Genomic DNA, 14278 nt, shown 5'->3' with positions numbered 1-14278 from the left:
TGATTGCTTTTAGATTGAGAGTTTAGCCTAAAGTTTTTTTCCCCCTGATTTAATCAATAAATCTATTGTGAGAGAAAAACTTTTAGTTTGTGAGTCTTTGCACCATTATTGCAATACTTATTAAGCTTGTCTTTTATTGTGTTCTTGCAAAAATCTTTTTGACAAACTTGTGTTCAAATATGTCTTGTGCTAGAACTTTTGAGAAAATCATTTTGAGAGATTTTGATTACACTATTTGGAAAATTTAGAAACTACTTTTGATTGATACATATTGATAAAGTGTTTCAAAGTTAGGTTGAGAATACACTCTTGCGCTTGATTGATTATTGACATTACCTAGAGTGCTATTACACATTGTTTGCACTAAACTTATAGTTCCTATCTGCTTGAGGTGCATTGATTATTGCTTGTGTTTATTGGTACAAATTTGCTTGTGTTTAGAAGCACTAGAATTGTACGCAAAAATTTAATACTCATTGTTGTATTCCAGGCGTGACCTGAGGGGTATTGATCTAGGCCGTAAGGATCGGTAGGGCCTTCTCCGCCCCGTAAGGAGAGTGTGTAAAGGTTGAGGTCAGTCCTAGTGTAATTTGACCTGATTGTAACCGGTGTCAATCCACCCGTTAAGTGAGCATTAGTGGTAATCCTTGGGCTTGCGAGCCAAGGCGGGAATGTAGACAATATTAGTCAAACCCCAAACATACCGTGTGCGTACTTTATATTTCCGCACTTTACTTACTGCACGTGTATGTTATCTTCAATAGACTATGAATGCTGTGCATGATTCAATTTCCACATATTATATTTATCTGTGAATTTGGGATTGCATAGACAGACCCTAGGTTGTGTCATACTGCTGCTAGACATTAAATCTAGGAAGAATTTTTTAAATCTCCAATTCACCCCCCCCCCCCCCTCTCTTGGGAATACACCAAAGTCAACAAAATCCATGCTCTATAACCAATTCAATATCACAATATACAAAGTCCCACTCAAATGCAATGCACATCCAATAATCAACTCTCAAAGTTATCCCAGGCAAAAATTAAAAGAGTAAAGAAAAATTTCAAACTTGGGACAGAGGCACATAATTTTTTCTTTCATTTATCTTCTCACACAGCTTTGAGCCTTTGACACGAAACCAAGATCATAAAAGTCCCATGCTCGCACTATGTATATGCCACAACAAATAAATTAAAAAATTACCTAGTTTTCCTAAATGAGAGAGGCACACTATCCCCCCTCCCCCCCAGCCCCACTAAAAATGAAATAAGTAAAATAAAACCCCATGCATATACAAGATGCAAACCCAAGAAAACATAGTGACATTATATGGAGACCAAATTAGGAAAAAAATTATAATTAATGGCCAATTCAAACATCATCACCAAATGCCTCATCCAGCAGTTGGCAGGATTTGTTGACTCCTCAACAATTGAAGTAAAAAAGAACCTAATATAGGTTCACAATATCCACAATAGAAAAAGACAGATGTTAGCCTGCGGCACCAAAACATAGTGCTAACCATTAAATGCTAGAATGCCAACTTCTTAAAGGACAAGCAGTAAAATAAACCAAAATCCATGCGACCAGGTCGTATGTGCTGCCAAATCTTTGGGAGCTTGTTTTAGTCCCTGATCTTTGGAAAAAAGAAAAAGTCTGTGTGTGTGTTTGTGTGTGAGAGATAGAGAGAGATCTTTGAGAAACGAACCCACACACGCAGCAAGTTTTTATGCTGACAATGATACAAACGAATTCACTTATTTTTTACATAAAGAAAAATAATTCAGTTTTATAGAACCAAAGCTCACAAATAACATTTGAACATCCAGCTAAAGTTAATAAGCAACCAGCACCCTATGCTAAAATAACATTGTGGGAAATCATATCTATAAATTCAAGATACAGGGATGGGAGACAGATCAACATTGGGTTTGCACAATCAAGGGCCACATTAATCAACGACAAGTTGCTAAAATAGGACATAAAATTCTACTTAATTCCAGACGCCCACATCACTAAAGAAAAAGTAGCTATAAACTACTACAACCCCAACCATAGTTACCAAAAAAAAAAAAAACTGGTATCTTAGTGAAACCAAGCGATTGTTTCAAAACATGGTACATTTTCGTTCCAAAAACCTAAATATAGAGATCCAAAGTTATAATCCAATAATTTTTTCATACTTTTTTATTAGTAAAAGTTGAAAATTATTGTATCGGAAATTTATATTTGATTATCCATTATTAGTATACTTCAAGAAAGAAACCTCTTCTAGATTTAGACACCTCAACATCCTTTCCAAATTAAACAAGTGCCATTTCACATTTTTTCACCAATATACGTATAGAGATATACCCCTAGCGTTGCCCATTTTTAATCATGCCTGGTACTAGGCCCCCATTGCCGTTCCATGGACCAAAGGCCTTGTTTGGTAAGTGGGTATGAAAGACTTGAAATGGGAATGAAGTCCTCATTCCCAAAAACTTGATGTTTGGCCACTTTGGAATGGGAATAAATACAGGAAATCACCCAAAATAAAAAATTAAATTAAGCCATTTTTGCATTCTCATTACCATTGGGAGGGTCAGTAAAAACAGGAATGGTAGGTTATGTGGTTTCAACACAAGCACAATACCACAACAGTTTCAACATAGCATGACACCAACTCCCTAAATTGAAATGGAGCAATTCCATTTTTCCCAAAATCAAAATAATGCCCTGCAAAAGAAGAAAATACCCAATAGAATTTATTTCAGCAAATGGAAAATTCTAGAATGCCCATTCCATCTTGTTCTCCTTCAGGAACACATCCATGTACATGCACCATCTCTGCCACATACAGCAGCATCAGCAATGACTTCACCTGGTAGTGGTACTAGTGGAACTCCCCCAAGTACAAGTGAGGGAGTGACAGCTTTTGAGGAAATGGTGTTGATTTAGGTTTTTTTTTGTATCTTTTTTCCCAAGATTTATGTGGTGGGAGGAGATTTGAATGAAAGGTTGGGGAGCTTTTGCAGGTATAAAAATTGGTTTAGGGTTTGGATTTGGGTTTTGGGTTCAGTGATGGAACCGGTGAATTGCCAAAAAAAAAAATAGTTCCGTTGAGATCAAATAATCCACCTATGTTTTTAAACACACAACCCCATATTTGGGAGCTTAGAATTGGGACCTTGGATTTGGACTTACGTGGATTTGGATAAAATGTAACACAAAATTATACTCAGTTTCATTTAAACTCACAAATCTAAATCTAAGCCCTGAAATCCATACTCCCAAACACAACCTTAGAATATTTGATTAACTTCATTCCCATTCTTGTCTACATGTCAAACACAGTTATTCACATTCCAGGATGTCATGCCAATTCCTTGTTATATGCCAAACGCAGTTATTGTCATACCCATTCCTTCATTTCCATTCCAACTTGATTCATTCCCAGCAACTGCCACCCTATCCTAAAACCGCATTGTGGGAAGTCATAATTATAACTTCGCGATATAGGCCAGAAAGACAGATCAACATTGGATTTACACAATCAATGGTCAAACTAATCAATGGCTAGTTGCCAGCAAGGAACATAAATCTACTTCATTCCAGGGGCTCGGGACACTAGAGAAGAAGTAGCTATAAAGTGGTACAATCCCAACCATAGCTACCAGAAAATAATGACATCTTTGGGACCCACAAATTGGTTTGATTGTTTGAAAATATGTTATTCATTTCAAAACACTAAATCTAGCAATCCAAAATTATAATTCAATATTTTTTTCATACTTTTTTATTAGTAAAGGTTGAGAATTAGCATAGTACAAATTTATAATTCTACTTCCTTTCATTATTAACCTACTCCACAAAAGAAAATTTCTTCTAGATTTAGAGACATCTCAACATCTTCTCCAGATTATACAAGAATCATATTACAAATTTATAATTCTGCTTCCATTCATTATTAATCTACACACCATAAAAGAAAATCTCTTCTCAATTTTAGAGAGACCTCAACATCCTCTCCAAATTATACAAGTGTCATTGCACATTTTTCACCAATATATCTATAGACATATACCAATAACTTTCCACCTTTTTTAACATGCACGGATGCACCATACTAGGATCCCATCGTAACATTGATCCTAACTCATTTCTTTAGTTACAAATGCCAAGATTAGACGTCAAATTGCTATGTCAAAGCTTCTCTTCCGAGGAGCTACTACAATCCCAACTCATTTCTCTAGTTACAGTCCTTAGATGCAGATCACATTCCTCTGCTTTTTACCTCATGTTTCTTACTTAATACTATTTCCATAAAGCATACTCCCCAAAATATGAAGGGTCCAATTCCACTGTTTAACAAACCCAGTTTGATGCACTTTGTAATTCCTAATCTTCTCATGTCCTAATTTCATACTAAACAGCATCAAAGCACTTCCAGATCCTAGTTCAACATGTATGAGAGGCGGTATTTGATATGTTAAAAGAGCAACCTCAACCTGAGCCACAGTGATAGTAGCCACAAGGCATGAAGGGTTTACCCTAGACAGATTACCAATACAGAGCGCATAGCTGAGGACATCTGCAAGAAATTATAGCAGAATTTTTTCCAAAAAAAAAGGCTGCAATATTGGAATCCTCAAGTGTATAAAAAAGCACTTTAATTATAGGAAATGGAGTAAGTATTAAAACTTGGAAATGTTGTGTTTGAATCATTAGTCATTACTGCTCTTAAACACCCATTCCAAACATGGGAAAATATATAAATAAATATAACATAAAAAGTGAAAGTTAAAAATAAAACACACACACACACATACATAAAAAAACAACAAAAACAAATAACACCTATCAGAGGTAGCATAGGTCCATTTAGGACTCATCCTCTGTCCAACATGCAATCACTTAATATCAACACGAATCACCCCGGTAGGCTAGAAGTTGATGGCTGAGCATGAAGAGGGGAAAATAATCAAACTAGACAAAAATTATGTGCAGCAAAGTACACAAACAAACAAATAAAATAAAACCCAGGATCGAGTTCAATGCAGTGCACTTATGCATATAGTACACATGCCAGTCCCATTATTTGCAGAGGCTGCGACCTCTTGAACAAGGTATGCGAAAAGCACGCCAACTTCACAACAAGAGACGAACCCCAACCCCAAAGGAATTAGTCAACATTAATTACCTCTTTCATTAAAGGAAACAGACACAAATAAGACAGGCAAAGAAAGTCATTGACATCAAGTAAATAAACATTAAATGGATCCACAAACCTGTACATTTGCCACTGTATGCCCAATGGATGGACTTGCCAACCCAGCCATTGATATTATATCACCAGCTCCAGCGCTGTCAATTAGAACCATGCTTGTACCCTTCTTTTTCATCAGTTTCAAAACCTACAAGGCAACAATTACTAACTTATAGCCTTATAAGCTAACAATTCTATACCCGATTGCCTGGATCTAGATTGGAAAAAAAAAAAAAAACACTAAATTTGAACGAGAGCACAATTTTTATTTCATTTTGAATTTGAATGGTTTGAAAGTTTCTTAACTTATCCAAACAATTTCAAATTTTATTTCCATTAATTCTTTTATTTTCTAAGGAGGATTTCTTCTTCTTCTTCTTCTTTTTATTTTATTTTTTTATTTTTTTGTGGTTCTTCTCCTCTCTTCAATAAGGTCTCTTCTTTTTCTATCAAAAAGATAAGAACAATTCCAGGTAGTCTCACACAAATTTGTAGGTAATAAAGGCAATTTGTTAAAATTTTGTGATTTAACAAAAGAAATTTGACTTATGATAAGAACCTTTCCTGTTTTCCTTAAATCAGGGTTACAGCTCAAGCATTTGAAGCGAAAATAAGGTTCTTAAATAGCTATTCTAGTTTGGTTTTGTGGAATGAAAAAGGATCATTCTATTCAATAGAATTTTGGATTCCATTGAGTGTTTCAATATTTGATATACAATGAAACGAAATAAGAACAGTCAAATTCCTGTTGAGCCCTTGCTGGTGGCAACATTCTCCAAGGAAATTTGGGCTTGGAAAGATGTAAATGCCTGGGCAGAGAGGAAAACGATCATTACTTTTATCCCTCCAATCATTTTTTGGATTGTGCAAACAGAAACCAATGGGATAAGCTTCGACGGAGAAGAAATGTAGCTCAATCGGTTCAAAGGTAGCTAGTTTAAGCAGTTAACTTTTTGGCACTCAGGGCATCCTATAGAGTGTGGAGGATGTGCACTGCATTCTTGTCTAGATTGAGTCATTGTCTTGAAAATGAGTTTGTTTGTGCACTTGGGCTGGAACCTCTTGATGCTTTTCTAGATGGAATAAAATGGCTCTCCTTACTAAAAAAACTAAATAAATAAATAAATAAAAGGATAAAATATAAATAGGCATTGACCTCCCTTGGGTTTTGGAAAAAGACATAGGTCTCCCCTAAGGTTTACAAATTTTCACAAACTAAGTTTGGCAAAAAGACATGGACCTACCTTAAGGTTTCAAAAATCCAATGGACCTCCTTGAGGGTTGGCAAAAAATGCAGACCTCCCTGATATTTGGCCAAACAACAAGCCAGGGAGAGGTATAAGTGCCCCAAAATTCATATGTCAAGAAAGTCAAGGGGATTTATCAAACCATCGAGGCCCGCGCTTTTTTGCCAAACCTCAAGGGAGGTCAACACCTTTTGCCCTAAAAAAGTTGTTTGCCAGGCCCATTCTCTTTTCAACTAAAGTAAGCCAATCACCAAGTAGGAGCTTAACATAAACAGGAGTACTTCATATTCACCCATTCACTAAGGCTATTGGGCCTCTACAAAACACATGAAAAATTCAAACCTCCTATGGTTCCATTAAGAGAAACATATTCCGAAAGACTACAGATATAAGCCCCAGTACTACCAAGTATTTAAAGACTATAAACAAACTGTTATATGGGACTTTAACGGTCCAAGTTTCTTTTAGTACAATTTGGCTGAAGCGAAGCGATAGTCTCATGTTTAAAATGCTTTAAAGAAACAGATGCATAGCAGAATTGACATGGAGTTGAGCTCCTGTCATTGGTGAAGACAGTTTTTAATAGCCATACTTCCAACTGGAATCAGTCTATAGAACCACAAACCTTTCCTTCTTCAACTTTCTCAACTCCAGAATCTGTGCTACGAAGTCCATGAACTCTATCACCAACACGAATAACCCCAGAAGAAATGCGGCCAGTCAATATTCGCCCAAGATAGAAGTCCCGTTCCATCATGGAAACCTGAAAGCAACTGCCAAGCATCTTTTCAAAGAATCCCAAATTAAGAAGAAAATAATGAATAAAAGGTTTCTATACACACACACACACAACCATAAAGAACCTCCAACCCACACTAAAAAATATTAAATAAAAAATAAAACATACCAGATGACATAAAAATTACATGTAGTAAACGTAGGAACCTTTACAAGGGTAACTATAACTATTAAGTGTGAATTCCATGCTTTATCAGATCACCCTGCCCCTGGACAAGAAAAATACCCAACAAACGCACACGTGTGCACACAACACACACAGCAGTTCCATCAATATTCTACTACCAACCAGCATTTGGAATGGTGCATCAAGGCTAGCAACTGGTGGAGGAACATGTTTTAGAATGGTATCAAGCAACTGGGACATATTCTTTGCATCATTGGGAGGATCTTTTGTGAAGCTGGAAGAGGCCCATCCTTCTTTAGCAGAAGCATAGAGTACTGGAAAATCTAGCTGCTCCTCTGAAACAAATACAAGAGAATCTACTCAAATTAGATTGCTATGCATTGAAAGAGTGCAAGTCACTGCACAAGCAGATTAATATAACAAGTTCCACTTCCAATATTTCTCGCACCTGTAGCCCCAAGGTTTGCAAAGAGATCAAACACTAGGCTCTCAACTTCATTGCACCTCTCTTCAGAAACTGCATGAACGATAACCAAGAACATAGAACCATTCCAAACTGGACTGAGTAAAGGGAGAAAGGGTAGCTTATTTGTATAAATTCAAATGAAAGGAACAAATGTTCTGCCAATCAAAGACTAAAGCTACAGTTTCAACACATTATATAGATATGACTAATTTGGTTGCAAGGATGCATGTCAAACAGTTTTCACTAGTAAAACAGAATGCTCTCATTATGGACTATTATCTAGCCTCTGGTGATCATAGGAAATAAGAGGGCATGATAAGACAGTCACACATAAACACAGAAATGATAATTGACAAATATATATTCACACATCTATATGCCATCTGACAATGAATTTACAGTTATTTACACAGTATCATTAAGTCAACAATTCAATATACTGGTTAGGAGTGTTCATGAGTTGGTTTGGTTGATCAAGTATGCTTTGGGGCTGGGGTTGAATTTCTTAGACAAACCATCAGGTAGTGTTTGGGAGCATAGATTCCAAGGTTTGGATTTGGGTTTGTGTGGATTTTGAAGAAAATACAATTTAGCACCATGTTTTATCCGAATCCACACAAATGTAAATTCAATGTCCAAATTCCATGCTCCCAAATGCAGGGTTAATATGACTATTTTAGGTGAAAGTGAACCTGTACCTGACACTAATGGTGTTACCCTCAAACCAGTGAGTGACATATTCCAGTCATGCAAAAGGACCTCTCATTCAAGCTTGTCTTTCTAGTATCCTGCTGTATTTTATGTCTATTTTCAAAATTTATGTGGGTGTGGCTAGTAGGATTGAGACAATCATGAGAGATTTCCTTTGGTCATGGGTGGGGGGTGTTAGAGATCATTTGATGAGTTGGGAGGTGGTCTGTAGACCTAAAAGGGAGGCAGCTTGGGTCTTGGTAACTTGGTGTCTAAAAACACAGCTCTCTTGGCTAAATGGCTTTGGCGGTTTCCTTTAGAGGTCTCTTCCTTGTGGCATAAAATTATAAAAAGTAAATCGGGACTTGATGAGAACGGGTGGGATACCAATACGGGTCTTAGATGTTCATCGGAAAGTCCGTGGAAAGCCATCTCTCAGATTTATTCCCTCTTTATTCCCCATACTAAATTTATACTGCGTAGGGGCTGCAATATTTGCTTTTGGAAAGATCTATGGTTGGGGAGTGTTGTTTTGACCACCTTTTTCCTCACCTATTTCGCTTGAGCACAAGACAGGATGGATCTATTTCGTCTTTCCTTGTGGTGCCGGGTAGTCCTTGACCTTCTTGGAATTTTCACTCTAGGAAACCCTTGAATGACAGGAAGATGGAGGAGCTAACCTCCTTGTTAGTCTTGTTGAATAATTGTCGAGTCTCATTGGAAGCTGATAGCCATTCTTGGTCTTTGGATCTCTTGGGGTTTTATTCCTGCATATCTTTTTGTGTGTTCTTAACTAGCTCAGGTTTTTCTTTTCCTCTCTATAAACTACATGGAAGGCAAAATCCGACTCTAAAGTCAGCTTTTCTCGGGCTGGTTGTCCTTAATAGGATCAACACCAATAATTTGTTACAGATTAAAAGACCATTAAATTCTCTCTCTCCAGACATATGCCCGCTTTGTTTTAATTGCTCTGAAACTGCTCCGCACCTTTTCTTACATTGTTATTTTGCCCGGAAGATTTGGAACAAGCTATTTAATTATTTTGGGGAATGCTGGGTTTGTCCAAAGACGGTGGAGTTTTTGGCAATTCATTTTGTTGGCTTCAGCAGGAAAAAGGAGGGTAAAGAGTTATGGAATTGTGCCTTATTTGCTGTATATTGGGGTTTCTGGATGGAACAAAACCCACACATTTTTTCAGGGAAGAAGTCGTCTCTTTTCCTGGTATCAGAGAAGATTCACCATTTGGCTTCTCTTTGGTGTGTGTGTGAGTAATGGGAACTTCAGGGGGATGCACTTTTTGGATATTTAGCAAGATTGGCTTTCCTTGTTGAATTGATAGGGCCTGCTGATTATTTTGGGTTGTTTCTAGCGTTCTTTTTGGTCTTTCATTTTTTATTTTTCTGGGGTGACACAGAGTTTTGAAAGGAGATGCCTAACTCTCCTGCTTGTACATTCCTATTCTATCAATGAAATTCTTTTGTTATCTAAAGGAAAAAAAAAAATCATCCAAACCTTAGACTGCAATATTGAGTGAAAAGGCCTTGTTCACTAGGTGATACATTTTCACGAGATGGGTCCCTGACCAAATAGTCACAATTTTACACCCAAACTCGACACACATTCCATAAGGTTGTAAAGGTGCGAGAGTCTTGTGCACTCAGTGTCACACTGTTTTAAGAATGTTACACACAAACTTAAAATCTGCATATTTAAGTGGTAGGAAAACAGTCTCCAAATGTGGAAATAAGGTCACATATACCATGATCTCCCTAAACCCCAATATATGCATGGGAACCTTAGTCTAATTCTTTTCTTTTTTGCAACTATAATATATGATGGATACCTAAAAGAAATTCATAAATTTCTAAACAAAACCAAAGAAGTGTGAAGCCTCCAAAATAAAAAATATATTGTGTATAGGGACATCTAGGGAGTGTCAAGACATGTATGGTTTGAAATCAACACGATGACCACGCTTCCCTCTAAAAGTGTCCATGCTACATTTGCATTATGCAATCACCAAACAATATTTGTCACCTTGCAAGAGCTATTTGATTATGAATGCTACAAATTATGGCACCTTTCTTTGGGGTTGAAGAAAATTACATATCCATTTCACATTTCAAAAAGAACACAATGAGCCATACAAAAAACTCGATATCAAGACATATGATGTGGATCATATGTGCACAAATGTAAATTTAATTTACTAATGAGATAAATTTATTAATTTCAAGTTTGTTTGAATTGAAAATCCTCGAGAATAACATTACGAAGCTACTATGTGAATAAGGAACTTATGTTACACATTCACACTTGTTTGAAGTAGATAAAGGCTATATCCACAGCATAGTTGTGTGTCCTATTTTGACATGAACATTAGTTGACACGCACAACACCCAAATACATAGACATAAACAAAATTTGACAGGCATCTCCCTAGAACCTAGACATAGGGCATGGCCAAATATACTTGCAAATTTAATAGATAAACAAGGATTTAAAAGAAAAAACACACGATCTTAAATTTCCAAAAAATTGCTGAAATATCCACTTTCCATCATCTTTGAAATTGAAATGGCAGTCAATTTCCATCTTGCATAATTTCCATCCAAAAATCAACAAGTCATCCTAAATTTGCCAAGATCACAAAATTTTAGCAAACCTTGTTGAGAATGAAATTTCCTTGGAATCTAATGTGAGATTTCAACGCAAAGAGAAATTTCTCTCTTAATTAATCTTAATTTTTTTATTGAAACAAAAAGTTATTTCAAAGGCTTCTCATATTATATGGAAAAATAAACTTACGACAATAATTTATTTAATCATTCATGTCTAAATTATCTTTATTTGTATAATATATAATATTTAATTTTATGAATTTCATTTATATAAACCAAACATATTTACTACACATATTATATTATGAATATATATAATACACATTATATTACAAGCATTGCACCTCATACACAACAATACAACATAAATGTATTTAATTTGTAACATATTAGTCCTAAAAAATTATATTATTATGTCTATTAACCATTTCTAAAGTTCCATAAAAGAATTTCATGCTTCACTACTAATTTACACCATTTTTTCAAATTTAAATTGAAATTGACATTGAAAACAAAATTTCTGCACTTTTGGAGCTTCAAAATTTTAGTCGAAATCGAAATTTAAGACCTTGGTTTCAAACATAAACTCGTATGTGGGCATGTGTGATGAAGCATGTGCATGCATAAAGGAAAAACAAAAGATATGAAAAAAGTAACAGTAACCGTTAAAAAATCATAATAGTAAAGAACATAAAATAACTTCTCAATAAAAAGGTATACGGTCCTCAAAATGTTGCAAACATTCTAAGTAAATGACAGTGATCATCTTTGAAAAATTTTGAAGAGGTTGCAGAGACGAATATACAAGTTTCCTGCCAGATATTTATTGATATGACAGAAGCGCTCCTGACAACACAAATAAAAGCAAACTATTTGTCCAAAATGGAGCAGTATACGCGACTTGTTAATGAACATCTAATATGCTATATTCTAATATATTAGAAAAGCTGTGTAGTATCTGACACATAATGGATGGGAAAAAAAAATTAAGTGCGTTGCATCCTTTTACGCCAGCAATATTCAACTGATTGCTGAGAAGTATTATAATAGGGAGTAGTGTGACGTATACCACATGTAATAGTAAGAAGATAATACTTTTTTCTAAAATAAATGTACATCTATGCATCATCTTACAATCGTAATATTAAAGTGATTGAATAGAAGGAATCGTGAACCAGAAATGCAGAAAAAATAAGAAGGGAACAAAGTCATACCTGCAGGCCGATCTACTTTGTTTAGAAGAAGAATGGGACGTAGTCCATACTTTAAAGCTTTAACAAGAACAAACTTAGTTTGTGCTAGCGGACCTTCACCAGCATCTACAACTAAAACTGCTCCCTCAACCATGCCAACAACCCGCTCAACCTATACCAAAAAAAAAAACTATATATAAACATATATATACATGTCCAAGGACTTAAATTTTGGTCTAAACATCAAAGTTTTTGAGTTTCAGACGGTATCAAATCAAAACTCACTGTCAAATTCATTTTTGAAAATTTTCAACCGAAATTTCAGTGTTTTGGTAATTTTTGACCAAATTTTCAATGTTTTGGTAAATTTTGATATAAATTTTAACAAAATTTTTAAAAATTTGGTAAATTTCACAGAAATCTCATAAATTTCGATAAATTCAGCATTGTAGCTCAAATTCTGATATTTTGAAGTCCTAAACTAAGCATGCCTCATCACTTGCCCCTTGTTTTGAAGCCCTAAACCAAGCATACCCACTTATTGTTATTATTGTTGTTTTTATATTTATTTTTATTATGATGATGATGATGATGATGATGATGTAATTAAAATGCCCTCTCACCCTTGTTTTATTATCTTGTCCCTCCCAATTCCCAATTACAACACTTACCCCATTATTTAGCTATGGCTTTATTATTATTATTATAAATGTTTTTTATTCTTGCTTGCTTCGCATTATGCAATTTATATACCCTACACACTAAAAACTCATGTCTGCATTTGCAAAATTTATTTTGGTTCCAAATTGTGCATAATCATCTATTTTAATGTTTCCCAAAGTTCCACTGTAAATTTCCATCATTTACTGTCAATTTCCAACATGTCTTTACATCAAAATCGAATTTTCTGTCGAAATTTCAGTAAATTGAAAAAATCGAAATCAAATTTTAAGTCCTTGACTTTGTCAAGAAGGGAAAAGATAGATAATCCCCATTAGAGTTGTATGAGCAAAGGCAGAGGGAGTTGACTCCTTATTGCATCACTACCCCGCAGCTTGTAGTGTGTAGTCTCTCTTAGTTTCTGGGGGTCCAATGGATGATGCCAAGGATGTCATTAGAGATGTAGAAGCTTGGCACCGGACCTTCATCAGTAAGATCAGAAAACCAATTCAGAGATCCATGCCTATTTGCTTACTCTGGAGCCTATGGAAGCAGAGAAATAAAAGCATGTTTGAAGATCTAGAATTTTCCTTACACAATCCCAAATATCTATTTCTAGTTGCAGGCTTGTAGCCACTTTTTTTTAAATTGATCCTTCTATATCCTCAATGGAGTTCTTGGATAGGCTCTGTGAGCAGGAAGAAGGATTGCGGAGGGAGGGAGGGGAGGGGGGCTGGTGAGGGCAGTTTTGTTATTGTACTTTATGTATACCAGGGTTGAGAGGTTGAGCCACCCTTTGGCAGCTTTTTAATGAACTTATTTTGCCTAGCTAAAAACAAAAGAAAAAGAAAAAAGTACTTGAACCAAATAAATGGTGTAAAACCAAAAGAAATATTGTGGACTTAATGTTCTAATAAGAACATGACAATTATGCCTAACTTTGCTTCAAGACTTGCCAGATGTTCAATTCACATAATGCAAATGATAACATGTACACCTTGGAAAAAGGATTCCAAATTAATTCATTATTTATTTTCTTTTAAGCCAACATACCATATCTTTCATGCAACATATTTAAAATGGTCAAACATTAAGGCATCATTTCATACAAAGCATATCAATACTACAAAGAAGCAGACATGAGAAGCAGGTTCAACGTGCATTTTTTTTGTTTACAATTATATCCATGGTTATACAAATATACACAATATACATAAATAGTTGG

At 35.4% G+C, this 14278-nt stretch overlaps 1 protein-coding gene across 1 annotated transcript in view; it reads right to left on the bottom strand.

Moving 5' to 3' along the window:
* The window catches only part of LOC131149100 (uncharacterized), a 51656-nt gene that overhangs the window by 23096 nt on the left and 14282 nt on the right, over nucleotides 1–14278 (bottom strand). The window contains exons 3-7 of the mRNA XM_058099189.1: nucleotides 12415–12565; nucleotides 7872–7940; nucleotides 7586–7758; nucleotides 7124–7261; nucleotides 5274–5399 (exon numbers count right to left, since the gene is read on the bottom strand). Coding sequence (XP_057955172.1) covers nucleotides 5274–5399; nucleotides 7124–7261; nucleotides 7586–7758; nucleotides 7872–7940; nucleotides 12415–12565 — 657 coding nt within the window. The remainder of the gene's footprint in view (nucleotides 1–5273; nucleotides 5400–7123; nucleotides 7262–7585; nucleotides 7759–7871; nucleotides 7941–12414; nucleotides 12566–14278) is intronic.

Source organism: Malania oleifera, chromosome 2, assembly GCF_029873635.1.
Source record: "Malania oleifera isolate guangnan ecotype guangnan chromosome 2, ASM2987363v1, whole genome shotgun sequence".
Classification (NCBI taxonomy): Eukaryota; Viridiplantae; Streptophyta; class Magnoliopsida; order Santalales; family Ximeniaceae; genus Malania; species Malania oleifera.
This window is presented reverse-complemented; position numbering and strand designations above follow the sequence as displayed.